Source organism: Oryzias melastigma, linkage group LG23 (assembly GCF_002922805.2).
Source record: "Oryzias melastigma strain HK-1 linkage group LG23, ASM292280v2, whole genome shotgun sequence".
NCBI lineage: Eukaryota > Metazoa > Chordata > Actinopteri > Beloniformes > Adrianichthyidae > Oryzias > Oryzias melastigma.
In genome coordinates, this window is record NC_050534.1 from 522,797 (window position 1) to 545,115 (window position 22,319).

Below are 22,319 nucleotides of genomic sequence, written 5' to 3' on the forward strand. Positions count from 1 at the left end.
TAGCTAGAAAAAAATAGCTAAATCTTAGTAACTAAATCTTAGTTAATACCAAAATAGTCCAAAAAGCTATCAGAATGACAATTTTTAAAACATTAAAACTGTAACTTTTAGCATAATTATGAATAATAAAAAGGCAGGAATATTATTCCAGAATAAATCAACTTAAACTTTAAATAACTTCAATATTTAATTCTCAATAAAAATACATTTTGTCAAAATTATAGAAATTAAAAATAATCGCAAGATGACATCGGGTCTTTAGTAACAGTAAAATATAATGATCTGGAGGGCCGGACAGAATTACCCGGAGGGCCGGATCCAACCCCCGGGCCTTGACTTTGACACATGTGGTCCAGAGCCTCCTCATCCTTCACATCTTCTGCAGGAAGGAGAAGCTGCTGCAGAGATCCAGCTGTAGACGACTGTTCTGCAGCCCTACACGCACTGAGTTCTTCATAAATGCAGTAAATAGAACCTGCAGGATTTAACTTTGGTTTCTATCAGAGCTGCAGCTTCAACCTCTGAAGCTACGTTCACACTAGGCTCTGCAACATGCGTTCAAGTCACCACGTCAATGACACGTCCATATAAATATAAATGCATGTTTTAGGCTTCGCATTCACACATCGATACACAAGTTTTTAGTCCATTTTTGGAGTCAAACCAGATTCAACTTTGACAAATTAGGGACCCAGATTTGGCGGTGATGTTTGGATAGTGTTTTTTTTTCCAGAAACTCTGCCTGATGTGATGCTGATCACCTGGATCAGGTGTGTATAGCCAATGAGGAGCTTCAATAACAGGTTAGTTAGAAAACATGTAGGCCGGGAATTGGACATCTCTGATGGAATCATTTAAGATTCATAGAAAAAAGGCCCTATTTTTAGACATTTTTAAAGTCCCCCTCCAATAAAAATCCTGTTTTTTGAGTTTCTAACATGTCTGTGTGTCATTTTTCTTCTGAAAGAGAACAAATGTAATAAGAAATCATTTAGTTTTTACATTTCTGAGTATTTCTCCTTTTAAATGAATCGAACTGTCTTGTACAGAGTCTGTTTGAATGAATGATCTTCTTTCCATCAACAGCTCTGCTGCACATGCACTAAACCCTCATCTGTTCCTAGTGTCTAGTTCAGGTTCTGGAGAAGAGAAGATGGGGTTCCAAAAGGATAAGAACAGAGCAGCATCTGGGTTATGGAGCATCAGCTAAAGATGTTATCCTCTTCAACCAGCAGGGGGCAGAATACTGCCAGGCTGTTCCACTCCCCCCACCCCCCCACCACACACATGCAGCCTGTAAAAGGCACACGATGAACCCTAAAGGGGGACAGAGGTGTGTAACTGCAGAGCGCTCCATCCCCACACAGTAACAGCAGGTTGGTAATTAGTCGTTGTCAGGAGCAACGCCTCATAAAAAAAAAAAGAGTCAGGTGAAATTACAAAGTAGAAACTGAACACGTCTGCTGAAAATCATGAGGTGTTTCTGTTTTATGCTTTTAATTGCAGAGCAGAATGAGGGGAAGTCGTGGGAAGACGAATCAGCATCTTTGAACCTCTGAGGTTTTCAAGTCCCACTCGGATCATCTTCTGATCTGCTGTAAAATAGAAGCCTTCCCGGTGGTCTTTGAGTTGTGATCTGCTCTGCAGAAACTAGGACATAGTTTCTGCAGAGCATCAGGACTTCATCAGATATTCACCTCTGAGTTTAGTATCTGACCCTCTTCCTACTCCTGTTGCTAGGAGATCTCAGTTCACTAGTGCTGCCACAAATGATTGTTTCAATAGTCGACTAATCATCGATGATTTTTTTCTGATTAATCAGGTTTTACGTTAAGTGGATGTAAAACACACATCTTAACCATCATTAGCTTTAAACTAAAAACTAGAAAAGTTGCATTACCTGCAGTAATACTAGTGTGAATGCTTTTTTCTGAAAGTAGTTTCTGAAGATGCTGAAGCTTTTTGCTGAAAATGGTGACGGAATTCACTTTAATTACTGAAGGGATTTGCTGGAAATGCAAAAGCAAATGTTAAATTTGCTAAAAGACTGAAAAGTTCGTTAAAGAAATATGAAAGAGTTGAAGTTGGCCTACATTTTTTTTTATTTGTAGTAAAATTGCTTAAAAATCCTTAATACATGCCAATTTTAAAGAAATAGTTATTGTGTTGCTTTAATATTAGCTAAACTCCAAATAGCAAAACATTTCTGAGTAAACTAAATTATTCAAAAACATTAGCCTGTTGCTAAAATAGAAGCTAAACTCCAAATTAGCCTAAAAAAACAGTAGACAAAGAAATTAGCCAAAAGAACGTTAGCATGTTGCTAAAACATTAGCTAAACTCCAATTTTTTTGAAAATTACTATAAAAGATGGAAATATAGCCCATGAATATATTTAAGGCATGGAATCAGAAACAAAGGAAGTATTTTAAAAAGTTTTGGTCTCACTGACTCAAATAAAAAGAAAGTAGTTAGAAAGAAGTTAATGCACGACGTGGAGGCCTTCTCACAATACATACTTTAGAAGGAATTATCCTGCTTATACGATGGTCACTTACAAAAGAAATAAATATTCAATTCTTGTTATTTATCACACTAAGCTTGTTAGCCAGCTAGCCACACCGCCTTACAGTGAAACTGTTCTTTGTCTTTTTAGGCAAGTGAGCTAGCAGGCTTTTTTTTTCTTTCCTCTCTGGGACAATCGACACAGAACCTATTGATGAAGCTTCAGTATTTTTTTCAAAGACGTTCGTGGATCTATTTGTCTGCATGTGGATGCATTAGAATGGGGCGGAGCAGAGAGCTTGTAGCCTCGCCCAGAGTATTTTCTACGTCATAAATACAGTCATTTTCAGACAGCATTTTTTCATCTGCTGCTGATTCACAACAATGAAATCCTCAAATGTTATTTCCATAAATGTTCTCCATCATCAGAAAAATGCCACAAGAACATGTTAGAAACAGGATTTTCCTGGGAGTGTCTTTAGATTCAGAAATACGCGTTCTAGCTGAACTGAAGGGATTCTTTCCGAATGTTGTCCTTCGTGAGGCCTTTACGCTGATCTTTTATTTAGGACGGGGACATATCCATGTCAGAAAGCTGCTGGAGTGTGAGTATGATCAAAACGGCCTGAGGAGGATCTTTCCCAGCATGCCCTGCAGCTGTGAAAGCAGCCGTGAAGACGATCCTCGTGTCCTCAGAGGGAACTCTGCTGTCAGCACCATGACACTCAGACAACCCCCCCTCCTAACACACGCTGCAGCTGTTTGAGGTGAGGACAGCAGCGTGTGAACATGAGCGCTGGGCTCTCACCTCCATGGAGATCCGTCGGTGGACCCGGTTCCTCAGGCAGACACCGGTTGGAGACTGAACCTCGTCTGAGGACGTTCCGGAGGCTTGGTCGCTCTCCCCGTCAGAGCCCATCTTCAGGTTCTCATGAACAATGTCTGAGAGAAAACAAAAAAAGAGTTCTTTACCAGATTGGGTCAGAACAAGTTTATTCTTTGATTATCTGAAAAACAGAGGAAAGATCAAGCAGGCAGAGCCTTAATCCTGAGAGTGTTCTTGTTGTTTCCACCAAAAGCATCAAACACAAAAAGACTTCTTCAGTCAAACTAAATCAAATGCAGACATCTGAGAAGGGCAGAAGATGCAAGTTTTCACCTAGATGCTGAAATTGATAGCAGAAAACATTGAAGATAATGGCTGAAAACACTGAAGCTGATAGCTGAAAACACTGAAGCTGAAAACATTGAAGCTGATAGCTGAAAACACTGAAGATAATAGCTGAAAACACTGAAGCTGATAGCTGAAAACACTGAAGCTGATAGCTGAAAACACTGAAGCTGAAAACATTGAAGCTGATAGCTGAGAACACTGAAGATAATAGCTGAAAACACTGAAGCTGATAGCTGAAAACACTGAAGCTGATAGCTGAAAACATTGAAGCTGATAGCCAACTAAAATATTAGTTAAAGGGTAACCAAACAGGGAAGTTGGAGGCTGACTCCACCCACTGCCGAAATGTGAAAATCCAGTCAGAGGGGCGGAGCTTGGGGGCTGGACTGTTATCGTTACTGGAGCTGCAGGTCATGATGTCAGACTTTTGAAACTTACATGGTTTGACCAATCACAAACTTAAACTGAAATATCTCAACTCAACCTGTAGGGGGCAGCACACAGACAGATTTTGACTATATTTTGAAGAATTAAAAAAGTTTGTTTAATTTGTCAAAAATGTGGCTATGACCAACAGACAACACTTTTAAAGCCCCATGTATAGAGGTCAACAGACAGAAAAAGTTAATTTCCCCTTTAAATGGGAAACTAGTCTAAAATACAGAAGAAAAGTCTAAGTTAGCTAAAACGACTAGCATGCAACTGAAATATTAGTTAAACCCCCAAAATAGCCTAAAAAACTGAAAAAAGTCTTAATTAGCCAAAACAGTTAGCATGTAGCTGAAATATTAGCTAAACTCTGAAACAGCCTAAAAACCTTAATAAATACCAAAATAGTCCAAAAGCTAGTAGAATGCCATTATAACTTTCAACTTTACTACACTCTGACTCCATAGAATATAAAGTAACGAATAATCAACAACTAAATTAGTTGTCAACTATTTTAATAGTCAATTAGTTGTCGACTATTCGACTAATCGTGGTAGCCATACACCACATGCAGTAATCAGAAACCTGCAGGAAGGCCTTTTTAAGGTTAGTTTTCATGGCTGTAACAGAGCATTGAGCCTACAGTTCAGATATTGTTAGATTAGAGTGAAATGAGGAGAAAGACCCACAGGATTTTGGTCACAGCAAACCTGTTCAGTACAGACCAATTCTCAGAAGCCCAGATGCTGATGCAGCTTTTTGACAGGTGAAAGACGTGCTTGTGGTTTGAGTCATGTTTGTCTGAAAGCACTTTCAGAGTAAAGTCGAACATCCCCGTCTCAGAGTGTCTACAGAGAGGTTCCTCAGGGCTCAGTGTTAGAGCCCCTTTTCTTTGCTGTAAATCGGTATGTCTTTTATACAGATGACACTTGACTCTATCACCATCCTAAGCGATGATACCACTGTCCAGTTTGAAGAACAGAGGAGGCTAACACTTTGTAAACTAGACCAAACCATCGCTCTAGATCACATGTGTCAAAGTCACTGCCCGGGGGCCGGATCCGGCTGGATTATGAGTGTTGTATCAGCGATCTCTGTGCATTTTGGGCACATTCTACTGTCCAGTTGTTATCAAATTAAACTTATAGTCACATCCCCTGAGCCCAGGAATTAGACCGAGCCCTCCTTCCCTGTCATGCTCCTCTCTGGGTCTCCAGAGGCTGAAGATAAAGCGCTGCACCATCTTCTCTGCCTCTGCGTTTCCCAGCAGAGCAGGAGCCGACTCGCTCCTGTTCAAACCGCACGCCCACCCACTCGCACATCCACAGTTAATGAGAAGCCACGCTCCGGCGCTCTGTCATCAGCGTGTCAGCGCCTCCAACCACGCGGCCTGTCATCACTCCACAGCCGAAGACGGAGGAGTCGGGCAGATTTCACTCCGAGCACTTCACAAACTCCATCATTTCAGGTCTTTTCTCTTTGGAACAGTTCTATTTTAGCCAGCTGTTTTATGCAGAAAGCTTCACTGCAGATTCTGATTCAACGTCACGCAACCCTTCAGTTCATGTGGAACAGAGAGCAGCAAAGACTTCAGGAGAAAGCAGAGGAGGTCTGACAGGAGAGCAGCCAAAAAAGGGAATGTACCATCTGGAGGAGGGGATGAAGGACTCCTCATTCCAGCGAATTTCTCTCCTTTGATTCCACAATCCTCACACTAATCAGTCTGGAGTGAACCATTCACACTCAGAACACGCTTAGAGCTGCAGGTCACATGACCACAATCCCTGTGCTGTTACAGGCTGAGAATAAAACCCAATCCAGTTTGTTCTAAACTGGATTGGGTTTTTGATGTTTTGGTTCCGTTTTTTGACCCAACTGATCACGTAGAAGAAGAAGAGACAACCGTCCAGACTTTAGCTCCACACCTGCCTTACAAGGGCAATACATTCTAGAAGCTGCAATGAAACAAAAGTATGTCTGAGCTTTATATTTTAGCATGGTGTGAAAGAGAAAGTTGCACACATAAACAATCCCCAGACATGATGCAAACACGTGTATTATCCCATTATCTGATTATGATTATCTGCTGGTCTGGCTCCAGTGGAGCCTCCTCTGACTATGCAGCCGCTCGTCTGATCTGCTGCTCATCAGGAATGCATTTCATCTCCTGCTGCTGCCGTTCTGCACCAGTGCATCCGGTTTGTCCCCGCCGTTAGATCCCAAGCTTTCTGAAATGCTTCGGGTCACTCCCTGACAGAAGGTGGATTAGTAAGTTGAGCGCAAACAAAAACATAAAGACAATAAGTGGACAAAGTAGAGCTAGATCTACTAGAAGTACAGCTGCTTAGCTTTTCTTTTATGATTTATTTTTGTGACTGAGTACAATAAAAAATCCTTAAATGGAAAAATGTAATATTTGGCGCAGTGGTTAGCGCTGTTGCCTCACAGCGAGAAGGCCCCGGTTCGACTCCCGGCTGGGACCTTTCTGTTTGGAGTTTGCATGTTCTCCCCGTGCATGCGTGGGTTTTCACCGGGGACTCCGGCTTCCTCCCACCGTCCAAAAACATGCTTCATAGGTTAATTGGTGACTCTAAATTGCCCCTAGGTGTGGATGTGAGAGTGAATGGTGTGTGATTGAGGCCCTGAGACAGACTGGAGACCTGTCCAGGGTGAACCCCGCCTTCACCCTTCAGTAGCCGGGATAGGCTCCGGCACCCCCGCGACCCCGGAAGGGACGAAGCGGACAGGAAAATGAATGAATGAATGAATGAATATTTGAAATATTTCAAACATTTTTTAAAGAATAGTTGATTCTGTTGAAACCATCAACTGTATATGAGAACTGGACTGAGTTCTAAACAGGAATTGGAGAGACTGGTTGCCATAGAAACGATGACCAAGAACAATTGGACCAATCACTGCTCAATGATGACGTCTGGCTCCGACATCTCTCAAAAATTGCGGCTGAATCGACTTTATTTGAATGTAACCCATGTGTCAGTCACGGCAAAGTTAGCTTCAGCGTTTTTAGCTATCAGCACTAGCATCTTCAGCAGCCAAATTCACCTTACAGCATTCACATTAGCATTACTGTAGGTAATATTATATATTTAGTTCATAATGATGTTAAAAAGTTACGGTTTTAAAGTTTAAAAATGTAGTTTTAGAGTGTTCAATAAATGTTTGTCCTGTTCGACCTGGGTGTGTTTTGGATTTTGTGTGGTTGAGTTTGACACTCCTTGTTTAACCGGAAGTTGATCATTTTTACGGATCATGACACACTCACTCGGTCCAGTTCTTATATACAGTCAATGGTTCCATAAACTGCTGGTTATCAGCGGACATTTCTACTTAAGAATCTTAAGAGATTTGTGTGATTTCTGTTTAAAAACGCTAAACGTAATCTTAATCTGGTTGTAATCTGTCCTCTGATGAGTCATCCTATCCACCTCACGCCCTCCAGGTTCCTCTTGTCTCCTCTTCACCTTCAGCTCCCTGGTCTTACTTTCTCCTGAAGGTTTGTGTTCTCCAGCCCCTCCTCTGCTGCTGCAACACATTCCTCCACAATCTGCTCTCCTCCAAAACTCTCTGAATGATCTAATCTGTCCCACTTTCCTCTATCACATACCTCACGTTTATCTCCCTCTTCCAGGATTCTTCTCCTCTCTAACATTACTTTCATCTCCTGTCGTTCCTAAATTCAAACTTCACAAGAGGACTTCTCATCTTCTAAAATGAAAAGTTAAACCTTGTGTTCACTCAAATCTTCTTTTATCCTCTTGATGGTTTAGCCCAGGGGTCTGCAACCTTCAACACTTAAAGAGCCTTTCGAGTCAATGTGTCACTGACCAAAACCAACTGGAGCCACAAAGTCTCACCTTTATAAGGCATTGATTATTATAATTAATATAAATGAACTTTTGTCTTTTTTACATTTATAAAACATATAAAGAAAATAGACTTTTTCCACAATATGAAAGAGTTAAAAACTTGTAACTTGTTCACACCATTTCCTTTCAAAATAAAAGACCCAGTGTCATAGAATCTTCTCAATGCAGCAAATTTTTACTATTGACTGTTTGCTGCTCATCTCAGCCAGAAATGTGTCAATATAACAAACAAAATGAAATCAGAGCTAATTAAATGAGCCATAGTGTTTTTTAGCCCATTAAAATCCTTGAATTTGTTCAAAATTAGAAAATTTTGTTTGACTTGTAATACAACTGTCCTTCAATTGTATGTGAATGAGTTAATGTAGTTTAGTTAGTTTACTTTTTTTACTTTATAGTTACTTTTCAAAATGATTCTGTCTTTAACCAGGCAGCCACACTGGAGGAGCCTCAGGCTGCAGTCCTGGTTTAGCCCCAAACTCCCAAAATAATTCCCTATTTTCAGTCATCTTTGTGAAATACTTGCTAAATCATTTTCTTTTATAACCCTTTCGTCCTCCAACAGTAATTAGCACGCCTCCTATCAAGGCCACAGAGTGGAGCTGCGTTAAAGGGAACGACGTCCTACTTAGCAGTCCTCTTTTTAGATCCGAGTCCTTCGATGTGGGACGGGGTCCAGAGAGAGGCTCAGGGGTCTGCTGCATGTCTGCTAACCTCAGCTTCAGAAGAAGATCGGGGTAGAACCGAGTCTACAGCAGAACCTGCTCCGAGGACCAAAGCTCTGCAAACCTCAAAAGGTTGGATGTCTCTAAAGTGCTGGACATTTTCACTTCCTAACACACTTTTCAACAAGTAAATGAACTGCTGATGCTAACTTTTTGACATTTAATACAACAGAGGATGAGACAACACTTCAAGTCAAAGCTGTGAGTCTGTCCCCCAATGAGCCCTTGAAAAAGAGATTTCATCTCAATGGAATTTCCTGGTAGAATAAAGGTGACATTAAAAAAATAAATAAATAAAAACTTCAGCATCAAAAGCCTAAACTGAACATGACGCTCCATCACTGCACAGACATTCATCTACAAATACCGAATCATTCTGTCAATCATTTCATGAATGAACAACATGAGGAATTTCAGAGAAACTCCAGTCTGGATGTGAAAAACACAAAAATATATTTATTTTTTTACTTTTACAATACTTTCAAATTCAGAGTTTGTCAAAGCTTTCTACTTTGTTTTCTCAACAATAATCAGAAAGTTATGGGGTCGAATCAGGATCAATGTGAAGTGAATGATAAACAGATTGTAAATTTGAAAAAAAAAAAAAAGGGAATTTCTAAAGCAGTTTTAAACTTGAAAATACATATAGAAAATTTGAAAAAATACAATGGAACGTTTGAAAATAAAATGTTGATAACTTGGAAAAAATATTTAAAATAAAAAAAACAAATTTATTAATTGAATAAAAAAAAGTTTTTAATATTATTTTTTCAATTGCTCCATTTTATTTTTTCAAGTTTTTAATATTTATTTCAAGTTTATACCTGCTTTAAAATATTCATTTTTTTAATTTACATTCTGTTTTTTCGTTCACTTTAAGCTGATCTTGATTGACTATAGAAAGTTCTCTTTAAATCTGTTTTCCTTCTTTGAGAAACAGAATGTTGTGGTTTCATAGGTGTGCTTTATCTTCAGACTTTACCTTTTTGTCATGCAAAGCTGGGAGGTTTTACTGGTAAATGATTTAGTCTGATGTTTGTTTATATGTAAATAATAGTCAGAGTTGATTTCTGATCAACTCCTCCAAAATAAGAGCTGCATTACTAAAAAGGTAAATATACAATCAATATCTAAGACTAATTTAGCCTAAATCTTGGGTTGCTGATTGATTGATTGTTTTTGAATCCCCTCACCCCCCCTGCTGCTCCCTTCTTTTTCTGCTGCTCTGATTCATCTGGTTTTCTTCCGGCCTCTAAGAAGGAAGTGGCTCTGATGAATCAACTGCAGGAAACTGCGTCACGTTTGACCCAATCCCACATCCAGCTGTCACCCGCCGGAAAGTCTAGTCATTCTGCCGGGCCACCGTAAGGTGGGGGCAGAGCCATCTGCTCCCCTCCCTTCAGCGGGGTTTGACGCGTCTCACCTAGACGGCTGCCGTTACGCGGCATGGCCATGAAGGAGCCGAGCGTGCCGCCGATGACGCTGTGCGGCCGGCGCAGGGGCGGCTTCTTGAAGGAGCCGGTGTACTGGTGCAGAAAGGAGTGCATGCTGTGGGAGGTGGGGGGGCGGCCGTTCCTCATGAAAGGCTCTGAAACACAGAAGACCAGAAGTTCAGAAAATCACATCCCACACGGAGACAACCTGAGAGAGACTCTAGCTCTGACGCCGGTTAGATAAAGAAAAGAATCAAATGTTTCATATCCAACATCAGCTCAGACCTCGCTCTGCATGTTTTAAAGAGATGTTTTGAGCAGTTTTTTAAGGAGGATTTTAATTCTGCAGCTTTTATGATCATTCATTTGTTCAGCTTCCTTATAAATGAAGTTGAGTTGATTGTGGATTGTGTTCAGCCAACAAAAAAAAACAGTCAACCAAGGTTTTTGTCAAACAAACATTTCAGGAGTATCTATTTGGAAAAAGAAAAAAAATAAATAAAAAACAGAAACAAGGGAGTTTATAAAAATATATATTTAAAAAATCCTTCCCCCAAAAAAGAGATCACAAAGAATACATTTACAACACATCTGTGTTTATTAGGGCTGAACATCGATGATAATTTCAAGAAATGATTCTATTCGGTTCCAATTTTTTTCTATTTTTTCGATTCTTCAATTCAGTTCAATTTAGAGTTCACACATTTATACACATTTGTTTAGAAATACATGAATAATCTTCTATATGATTTGAATATATGTATATTAATGATCCAGTTCTCATACTGTAAATGTATCAGTGAAATAATGAGATTGTTAATATCATCCAGTGTTACATGGATTCTCTAAAGGAGAAGTTCTAACTAAAATGTTCAGATCATTAACATTGTAAACATTGTTCTGCTTCTCCTGGAGGACGTTTCAGTTTGACCACTAGGTGGAGATCACGCAATAGAAGTACACCTTATTCCAGAAGAAGAAGGTATGAGGAAAAAACAATGTTTTAGATCACAAATAGTTACTTTAAAAAATATTTCCCTAAAAGAGTTTAGAAAATTCATGTCTGTGAGTTTATAAAAATTTTCATTTAGTCAGAATGAATGTTTAGGTTGACCGAGCGTTAGCATTAGCCGTCCTTTGGGAAATGCTATTAAACATTAGTATCAAGCTAGCAGACTTTAGCTTTATGTGCTAAACTGATTCATATTTTTATGAATCAATTATTGATTTAATTGATCTGTTAAGCCTAAATCGGTTCAAATCAATGAATCGATCTTATCAACCAGCCCTGGTGATTCAAACAGAGACTACTGCGGTTTAAACTGCATTGTTGTTTAATGGTACTCAGATGAAGAAAACAAAAAAATCTCTCCAACTTTGTGGTACAACTCTCTAAAGTTTTTAATTTTGATTTTCTTTTCTGGTGAAGGAGTTTATTTTCATAAAAACATTTATAAAAAATATATGAAAATATAAGAAAAGTTGAATGACTTTGATGTTTCTGTGAGAACATCATATCACTGATTTGTGTTTTTTTTCCTTTCTTAATGTAAACAGGTGAATGTTTTTATTTGAGTTTATTGCTGCTCCCGTTTTATTTTTTTTTACCAGACTTTACATTTTTTAATGTGATTTTGATAAAGTTTTGAAAATCACAATAAAGATATTCTGGAAAAAAAGAAAGGTTTTCATGAGAATCAAATCCTTCACTGGAGAAAATAACATTTTTTTTTAACTAAAATGTAAAATGTCAACAGTTTAGTTTTCACAATGCAACAATAATTAAAAAAAAAAAATTACAGTCAGTCGATGACAGAAAAACATCCCAGCAGTGAGACATGATGAACTTTATATTCTCAGATACTCATAAGCACATTAAGGTTCTTTTTAGGGAAATCTCTCCACTATCTGTTCCCACTGTCCAGTCAGGGTCACTGAGCTGCTGGAGCCTATCTCAGCTACGTCAGGCCTTCTGGATGTGAGGTGAAGGTGCTAACCACCACACCACCCTGCAGCTTTCAGTAACAAACATTTTATATATAAGAATTCTAAAAAAAGAAATCCCTTCATGCATGAAGGCTCTGTGGTGTCCCTCAGTAAACCCCTGAACTCCAGCCTCCACATAACTACCTCCAAAATGATGGTTGTTGTGGCGTCAGCTGCACGCGCTGGCAGGAATTTGCACGACTTTTATGAGTTTGAAAGCTCTTCTGGCTGTTGTCCATGGGAGAGATTTACCTCTTAAACACAGCTTTACGTGCTGTTCTATTAAGTCAATAAAGAGGCCACTTTATTTGAACAATTCTGTCGTAAAGAACTGGCTGGTCTTTCGCTTTTTGTTAGATTTGAAACAGAGCAGCTCAGATGCAATAATGTTAAAGACAGAAGTAAAACTGTGACAGATCAACATTAGCTTTCACACTGCAATTTAGAGACCAAAGCAGCTTTTATGACCACGCAGCTACAGAAGATAATAGTTCAGGGACAGAAGGAAAAAAAAGGAGAAGAAACTTTCAATTAACAACTAATCAAAAACATACCTAACAGGGTCAAACCTAACAGGGTCAAAAGACACGGAAGAGTTGAAGGTTAAAACACATAGACAGAACCAGGACCAGAAAACCACAATCAGGTAAGAAAACGTCCTCTGAAGCCACGGATACGCCCCCTCTTCTTCTGCAGGTTACATAACTGGATGCAGGGTGACTCAGAGGAGGATCGCTGCATCTGCTGCAGACACACAGCCGTCTTCCTCGGCGGGGATTTAAACGACCTGAGAGCTGTCAGAGATCCGAGAGCTGCCGGGCTTTAACCCTTCCAGAAACACCAAAGTACAGCAAACGGAGAGAACCATTCTGACTGGAAGTCTTCCTCTCCCTCATTTAACTCCAGTACGGCTGATTACAAGCACAGATCTTTCTGTAAAGAGTTGCTTCATGGGAGTGTTACTGCAGTTTAGGGGCATCAACTAAAACTCAAACATTTTCAACAAGTTCTTGGACAGTGAGCAGTCTGAGCGGTCTCATTCTGTTGGGTCAGCTGGGCATGTGCTGTTCCTAAACGTTGGAGGTGTTTAGGTTGGAACTTTATCTTCCTATTAGTCTTGTTATGTTTGAAAAGCAGATTGTACCAAAAGTCACACATCGTCTCCAGCAGGTTTCTCCTGTTCCAGGGTTTGCTGAATCAGACAGACCACTTTGTTTGGCATGTGTGAAAGCTATCTGAGCTCTGGAGCGGACCAAACAAGCGCCCTCTGCTTTTACTTGAGGGTAAAGTGCCAAAGTAAACTAAAGGAGTAGATGCTTTATGGTTTTCCTAAAGATGCAATGTACTGATGACAGTAAGCACTTCATTTATTTAGGTAAAATATAGAGAATTTATTTTAAAATAGCTGCAGTTTGTTGACAGTTTAATGCTTTAAGACCGGAATCGTCCCTGATGACAGGAAATAACAGCTCTGTGAACTACTGCAGCTCTTCCACTGTTTATACAATGAACTCTTTGACCTCTATTGATACACATATGCATCAAACCACTTCTGCTCCAAATGTACTTTAACTGAGCCTCTTCTTAAAGCAAAAACATTTCTCAACATTGGAAACAAATGTAGGCATTTGGGGTTTATTTCAAACGAAACGCAGCTTTGCACTGATATGAAACTGTTGTACATCCACACGCACCTCAGAATCTGTAGGTTTACCTTAACTAAATTAACCCTTTAAATAACCCCCGAGGTGTCGCGGTGACGCTTAAGCACAAAATCTTTAACAGACTGTAACTTTTCAGTAGATTCTGAAGAAGAAAAGCGACCCACGCTGATCATGTTAACAATTAGAAAATGACAGTAAATCAAAGAACATAAACACTGGAGCTCCGGGGTTAAAGGGCTAAAGTGTTGTGAATCATAAAGCAAACTACAAAAGGTGCATTACCAGCAATAACACTAGTGTGAATGCTTTTGCTAAAAGTAGTCGCTGAAGACGCTGACACTTTTAAATGATGCTAAGAAAATGGTGATAAAAATATAAAAATATATATATATATTATGGAATAGGGCTGCCACAAACGATTATCTTAATAATCAACTAACCACCGATTATTTTTTCTGATTTATCGACTAATCGGGTCAATCGGGTCATGGGTTTTAAAACAAGATTGAACTACAAAAGTTGCATTACCTGCTATAACGCTAGTGTGAATGCTTTTTGCTGAAAGTAGTCGCTGAAGATGCTGAAGTTTTTTGTTCAAAATGGTGACGCAATTTACTTTAATTACTGAAGGGATTTCCTGAAAATGCAAAAGCTTTTAGCAAAACATTAAATTTGCTGAAAGACCAGAAATCTTGTTAAAGAACTTTGAGAGAGCGCTGAAGTAGACCTGAATTTCTGAAAAATGTGTGGTAAAATTGTTTAAAAATCCCTAATACAAACCAATTTGCAAAAATATTCCTCAGTAAACTAAATTTGTCAAACAAGTTAGCTCGTTGCTTAAATACTACCTAAACTCCAAAATAACCTAAAATTCCTCGGTGGTGTAAATTAGTCAAAAACGTTAGCATGTTGCTAAAATAGAAGCTAAACTCAAAATTAGCATAAAAAAACTTTAGTAGATGAAAAATTAGTGAAACAAGCTAGTATAAATAGGTATAAAATATTGGGTAAACTAGGTATAAAACACAGTTTTAGGTAAACTCCAATTTTTTTTTAATTAGTATAAAAGACGAAAACATAGCCCATGAATACATTTAAAGGCTTGTTGCTAATCTACTTAAAAATTGGGGCACATTTCAATCAATATTTCAAAAACTATAAAGTTAATGAATACCAAAAATAAAAGCAGTAATGTCCTGAACGAGATGAACGCTTTAATACCAAGATGGATGAAATCACTGAAAGTGTGATTGAGTTTTTACGTACGAAAAAACATACAGAAAGGAGCAGGAGAATCACTTTAGTGTGAATGTTTACTAAATATTCACACAGTTAACTAGATCATTGAATGACTGGAGTAATAGATGCTTTTAATATCAAGAAATGTTGCCAATTTGATCCTTTTTGTTGCCTGATGCCAGCTTTTAACCACGTATTTTGTTAGAATAAAGATGTCTCACAGACGTCGATCAGAAAGTCAAGTTCTCCCAAAAGTGGAGCACCAACAGGTGTTGTGAGTTACCGTTGTCCTTGGTGCCCCCATCCTCTATGGTCATCTGTTCCGCCAGCTCGGATAGAGACTCGTCGATGGTCTGGCTGGGGCGCAGCGTTAACGACAGGCGCTTCTTTATCCTCTTCATCTTCTCCATAACCCGGTGGTGATGGCCTGCAGACGCAGAGGAACACCATTTACTACACAGTGGAGAAGCTGCAACAAACACAGAGGAGCGTACGGAGGTTTACGACATTGCTGGAGCCGCTGAGCAGCCCAGAATATCTCAGCTCATGAATAACCTAAAGCTGCTTTTAATCCAATATTCATTTACTCTGCAAATGCCTGAACAGCAAATGAATAATCCATGAGGGGAGCATGAATAAAGCATGAATGTCACGTTCTTGAACACAGCTGTTTTCAGCTACACAAACATTCACACATCGGAGAGATTAACGAGCTCTGATTGAAGGAGGGGAGGCGGGCGAGTGTGTGGACGTCAGGAAACACCTTGGTGAATCTGCCTGGGGCCGGTCCTCGCTCATTGTGTTGCTTCACATGCGCATGAGGCGGCCTGCAAAGTGTGTGAGGAAGAGGGCCGGCTCACTGGTCGGAGGAAACGCAGCGAGGAAGCAGCAGCAGAAACGCAAAAACAAGTCGACCCCTGCTGACAGCACGCCCCCTTCCCTCCGTTTCAAGGTTGTTAGCTCCTCTTGTGCTCGTGGGACTCCATCTGGCCGTCTGTTCTCACACACGGATGCAACAGTTTGTCATTGATGGCTGCAAGGCAAGCATCCAATCGGAGCACAGCGCCGCCAGCACCTGACCGCTAGACCCTCCACCCTTCAACACCGTCACCAAACTATCAGAGCATGTTCCGGCTGGACATGACGCACAGATAAAACCTCCAGAAGAAAACGCTAGCGGTCAAGATGCCGTACAGCACATGTCAAAGTCAAGGCCTGGGGGCCGGATCCGGCCCTCCAGATCATTTTATTTTATTGTTATTAATAGCCTGATGTTATCTTGTGCTCATTTCTAACTTGTATAATTTTGACAAAATATATTTTTATAAAAGTTTATTTATTCTGGAATAAAATTCCTGTCTTTTTTATTATTCATAATTATGTTAAAAAGTTGCAGTTATAAAGTTTTAAAAATTGTCATTCTGCTAGCTTTTTGGACTATTTTGATATTTACTAAGATTTTTTAGGAAATCAGTACTTTGGATTGTGGGGGATTTTAAAGATAAGGGTCAATTACGATGAGTCGCTGTTATCAGGATTTATGATCTGGTGCAGTTTGCTTCCAGAAAGCTGGTGTTGACCCAACATGCAAACTCTGCTCCAACTAAAAACAAGAGTCTTGGTTAGCTCCCATGTGCACTACAGTACACTGAAGGTCTGGAGACTGGATTCAGATGCTTTGAAGGTTTTCTTCTCTGGTGGAAATGCTTCAGTCACAAGTTTTCAACAGGAATTAGATCAGGGTTCATAGAAGTCTACTTTGGGATATTCCATTGTGTTTTCTCATCTTTTTTGTGTTTTGGGTCAATTTTCTGTTGGAAAAACCAAGTTCAAGACCAAGCTTTGAGATTTCAGGCAGCACTACTGGCTCCAGAACACTTTGATCTAATTGAACGTGGACAGATTTAAACCTTGTTCCAGAAAGCAGCCCAGACCATAACCAAACCTCCTCCATGCTACACAGCAGGGATTCTGGGTAGGTTTAAGGTGTTTGTCCGTGACCTCGGATAAATGGGTGGTGATCACCTGGTGGTCTGATAACCATATCTAGTACAGTTGACACTCTGGTAGAATGCATCCACAGGCGTCGCTGAAAATGAGTCACTTAACGTGAGACTTTTGTCACTTTGGTACCAGTAGACTGATGCAGAAAACCTAAGCAGTTAGAGTTTAATAGACCAACATTTTCCTGCCTTTTGAACTTCACAGGAAGCTAAAGATGGTCTATATTTTCTCTCTGCCAGATTGGATCATTTTGAGTTGCTTAAAAAAAACGCTGGTTAACAAAGACCTGTTGCAGATGTTATAAACCCCCCAGCATTGGTGCTGTATATCTGTGGTCCCCAACCCCCGGGCCGCGGATCGGTACCAGTACCAGGCCGCAGAGAGAAAAGAAATAAATGTGCTAACTTAGATTGTTTTCTGTTTAGTTCATTTTCTTTTTATCCCGAAGGAAGTTTTCTTTTTGGAAAACTGCCACATTCTGTTTACAACATCCATCTTGGTCATGTGACTTAAAGCGGCTACCTGCATGGCTACCTGGAATGCTAAGTTAGTGGCTCAAAGCTAACAAAAAGCAAACAAAAAACATATCTGGAAAGTTTTTTCGAGGAGAAAAGGATGGTTACATCCTTACAGAATACATACGGTATTGTGAGCCAGGTATCATGATATGTGCCGTATCACTGGACACTTACAAATATACACCCCTAGTTGTTACTAGGAAACAATCACTAAAGGTGAACCGGTTCGTAGAGGGAAAATAACAATCATTTAATAATGAAATAATAAATGATGTCTGTGTTTAAAACAAACCCAAAAACAGTTGTTTTTGAGTATAAGTCGCACCCTTAGCCAAACTATATAAAAAAAAAAAAAAAACATGGCTCATTAGGGGTGGGTTAATAAAATCGATTAATCGATCTGAATCAGTTTAAGCTTAATAGATAAATAATTGATAGATAAAAAATATTTTTAAAAAATTAGCACATAAAGCTAAGGTCCACTAGCTTGAGGCTAACATTTAATGGAGTTTCCCATAGGACTGACACTCAGTTGACCTAAACATACATTGCTGAATAAATGAACATCTATATATGAATTTTCCAAACTCTTTAAAGGAAATATTTTTTAAAGTAACTATTTGTGATCTAAAACATTGTTTTTTTTCCTCATACCTTCTTCTTGTAAGGTTCATTTCTATAGCAGGATCACCACCTAGTGGTCAAACTGAAACGTCCTCCAGGAGAAGCAGAACAATGTTTCCAATGTTAATGATCTGAACATTTTAGTTAGAACTTCTCCTTTAGAGAATCCATGTAACACTGGATGATATTAACAATCTCATTATTTCACTGATACATTTACAGTATTTGAACTGGATCATTAATATACATATATTCAAATCATATAGAAGATTATTCATGTATTTCTAAACAAATGTGTATAAATGTGTGAACTCAAAATTGAATTGAACTGAAGAATAGAAAAAAAAAATCTGAATCGAATGGAATAGTTTTGTTTCTGGAAAGTGACACTGGAGAGTGTCATGTTGGCCACGTTGGCCGGATCAGCATGAACATCTGATGACGCCTCGGGTTTGTGCTCATGAAAAGCAATCAAGCTGTTTAGTCATGGAGGGTGAAAAAAGAAAAAGGAGAAAATTTCCTTCTGCAAACCTGGCTGTTAAAAATCAGACCGCATGAACAGGGGAAAGCATTGGAAAACACGTCCAATCCCCGCGCACGCTGGCTCGCGGCCTACGGGATAGGGGCTCTTTGTCTCCCAAACAGAGGAGTGTAACAGAGACGGGGTTTTATCTCTGCAGCAAACCAAAACAAAGAGACCCATGTGACGCCTGCGTTCCTGCGTGTGCGTTGAAAGTGCGGCTTGAATGATGTGTGTGGGCGGTGCTGCGGATTTCAACATAAAAAGACGCATCAGCAATATATCCCAGCAACACAGAGGCTCTGGGGGAGAACACCCCCCATCAAAGAGAAAAAACCCAGAAATTTCTCTTTTTCATCATCAGCATCTCCAGATATTCACCAACACACACTCATTCTGACCCACATTCATCCCCCCATTCCTCTGGATGCATCTGAGGAAGTCTGGAGGACGGGGCTTGAAAGGATGGGGGGGTTGGGGACCAGGCCTGACTTCTAGGCTAATTATCACACACTGTACGCTCTTCCAACCTCCTTCCGCTACCCCCCCAACAACTGCAGACGTAATGACACGGAAAATGTGGCATCACGTTTGATCAGGGAGATGTTTGCGAGAGTGTGAATGTGAGGAGGAGGAGGAAGAGTGGGAGGACACAGAAATATGAGAGAAAAAGAGAGTTTATGTCAGTGAACGGAGCCATAAAGGAGTCTTTGTGTTTGGTTAAAAAACCATGAAATCACCAGAGTGAGTACAAGCATGTACAGCGCCGCCGAGCCAGAGAAAGGCTCTCTGAGGCGGCGGCGGTCGAACAAACGCAGCTTTCAGTGGCAGCACACACCGCTTTTATAGAAGCTTCACGATTGGATCATTCAGAAGGAAGCCCACCAAAGAGTTCCCAAATCCTGCTGCGCCAAGGTTTGTGTTCCCAACAAGAGTGGGATCTCATTTTGAAGGGGGACAACATTTATCTAATATTTTAGTCACCCAAAGTCTGTTTCGTTTCTGTAGGTTTTTCAGCACGTGAAAACTCAATCAGCGATTTTAGTAATCTTGGCATCAAAACGTTCAGCTCGTTCAGGACATTACTGCTTGTATTTTTGGTATTCATAAACTTTATCGTTTTTGAAATATTGAGCAAAATATGCCCCATGGGAAATGAATGAGAAATTCTTCAAATGTCAAAATTTCAAGTAGATTAGCAACAAGCCTTTAAATATACTCATGGGCTGTTTTCATCTTTTAGAGTAATTTTCAAAAGATTTGGAGTTTCACAAATATTTTAGCAACATGCTAATGTTTTTGGTTAATTTGTTTTCTACTGGGGTTTTGTTAGGCTAATTTAGAGTTTAGCTTCTATTTTAGCAACATGCTAACATTTTTGACTACTTCAGTTTAATAAGGAATTTTAGGCTATTTTAGAGTTTTGCTAGTTAGTATCAACGAGCTAGCTTTTTTGGCTAATTTTGCATCTACTGAGGTTTTTGCTAATTTGGAGTTTGGATAATATTTTAGCAAGATGCTAACAATTTTAACTAATTCAGTCTACTGATGAACTTTAGGCAACTTTGGAGTTTAGCTAGTATTTCATCAATGAGCTAGCTTTTATGGCGTTAAAGGGTTAACTAGATTCAATGCATCATTTTGCAATCATAAAAAATGATTTTTTTCTGCTCAGCTCATCTATTCCTGTTGTTTCTTCCTGTAACTTAAAAGACAATTTCACATTAAATCAGCATTTTAATAGATATATATATATAACAGGTTATATAGATGTATATGTATATAGCAATAGATTTATATAGCAGGACTTGTTAGTGTGGTCTCTTTCAGTTTCTACTTTCAAAACCAATTGATCCTTTTGTGGTGCGTGGGTAAAACTTACAGGAATTGATGCTGTTCATGTGTTAGCTTTTTCTGACATTTAGAGCTCTTTTCATACATTTTTACATTTTACTCTTAGAACATGAAAAAATAGGTCAATTAATTCCAAGGCATAAAATGGGCTACAAATATAAGGCTGCAGAACTGTGAGATGATTGCTGATCCACTTTAAGTCCCACCTATGTCATGTTATGCTCTATTTTCAAAGTGTTCCCAGCGGTCTTAATTATGATGATGCCGTTTTTAGCCAAAACCTAAAAACCTGGGTGTTTTTTTTAGGACATAGTTTCTGCAGAGTGGCAGGATTTCATTCAAAAACTCACCTCTGAGTTGTGGGCGGGACTGTTGGTACAGAGCAACCCCACACCCCCTTCCCCTCCCCTATGCTGAGAGCTGTCTCCCACTAGCTTACAGCCCCTAAATCTAACATTACATGTGCAACACAAATGGTGAGCAATATCCGAGCCATCCAGCTGTACAGTTCTGACCCAGCTATTTTGGCTAACGTTTTCAATTTTTTAGGCTAATTTGGCATTTAGCCAATATTTTAGCTGGCTATTAGCTGGCTTCAGCGTTTTCAGCTATCAATTTCAGCATCTTCAGCGGCCAAATTCAGCTTGCAGCATTCACACTAGCATTATTGCAGATAATGCTAGTGTGAATATGCTAGTTTTTAGTTAGTTTAAAGCTGATGGTTAAGATATGTGCTTTACATCCACTTTGTGCATGACCCAACTTGTCGACTAATCAGCAAAAATAATCAGTGATTAGTCGACTACTACTTTGTGGCAGCACTACTTGAAAGTATGTTTTAGTGCTTGCAGCAACAAAACTGTCAGACTCAAAGGAAGCCAACTCCAGTCAAATATCCAATTGAGTCTCCCCATCCAATCTTGTGTGAGATCTTCTGAGAAGATTCTGGAGCTGACAGAATCAGAGCAGCAACACAGAACAGAGGACGAGTTGAAAGGAGGGTCGACCTGTCCTCCAGCGGCGCTGTCATCTCCAAAGACAAACAGCAGTTAACGCAGTTAAAACGCCGGCTGAAAATAGACTCTCATATGAGAATCACGGCTGCTTTAAAATAGATGGAATCATCTTTGTGCTGGTGAGAGCGGACAGGAAGGAGCCGCGGCCGAACGGAGCCCGAGGAGAAGTTGTCTCACACCTCAAAGAGATTCATTTAGCAAATCCGGATTTTATTTTTAACCAATTCCATTAGTATTTTTTTTTCAGCCATTCGACACAAGATTGTGGTCGTTCAAGAATCTATTTTTAACACAGATCCACAGTATTTTAGAAGCACAAACAGTAATTCTGAGTTCAGCTAACGCACACTACATTAGAGCTGCAGAAAGTAAGGAAAAGTCGAGATGTATGATATTAGGGATCAAGATTGTGATGACTTGCAATACATGAACAAGTAGCAAAACAAAAAACAACTAATACATCATTTCATTTTCACTGCAACAGTTATATTTAAATAAAAGTAAACATAACTTCAATTATTCTCAAAATGACCCACATCCATACAAGAGGCAGACTCCACTCCATCGGTCAAATGCGTAAAAAGCTCCATTTATTTTGTTAATACTTCAAGCTACAATGAGATAGTGTTAAAATGTGTGTGAGAGTTTAAGACAACTTTTATTGCAATTTATGCCACCTTTTGTGATACACGTATTACATAGGATGATTTTAATGATTTTACGATGATGATAAATTTG

The 22,319-nt window shown here is 39.4% G+C and overlaps 1 protein-coding gene across 1 annotated transcript in view; it reads right to left on the reverse strand.

Annotated features, from left to right (window-relative positions):
• Nucleotides 1-22,319, reverse strand: part of LOC112160223 (cyclin-dependent kinase 17) — a 55,203-nt gene that overhangs the window by 11,520 nt on the left and 21,364 nt on the right. Inside the window, exons 2-4 of the mRNA XM_024294618.2 lie at nt 15,329-15,472; nt 10,147-10,311; nt 3,314-3,447 (exon numbers count right to left, since the gene is read on the reverse strand). Of these exons, the coding sequence (XP_024150386.1) occupies nt 3,314-3,447; nt 10,147-10,311; nt 15,329-15,455 (426 nt within the window). The 5' untranslated portion in view covers nt 15,456-15,472. The remainder of the gene's footprint in view (nt 1-3,313; nt 3,448-10,146; nt 10,312-15,328; nt 15,473-22,319) is intronic.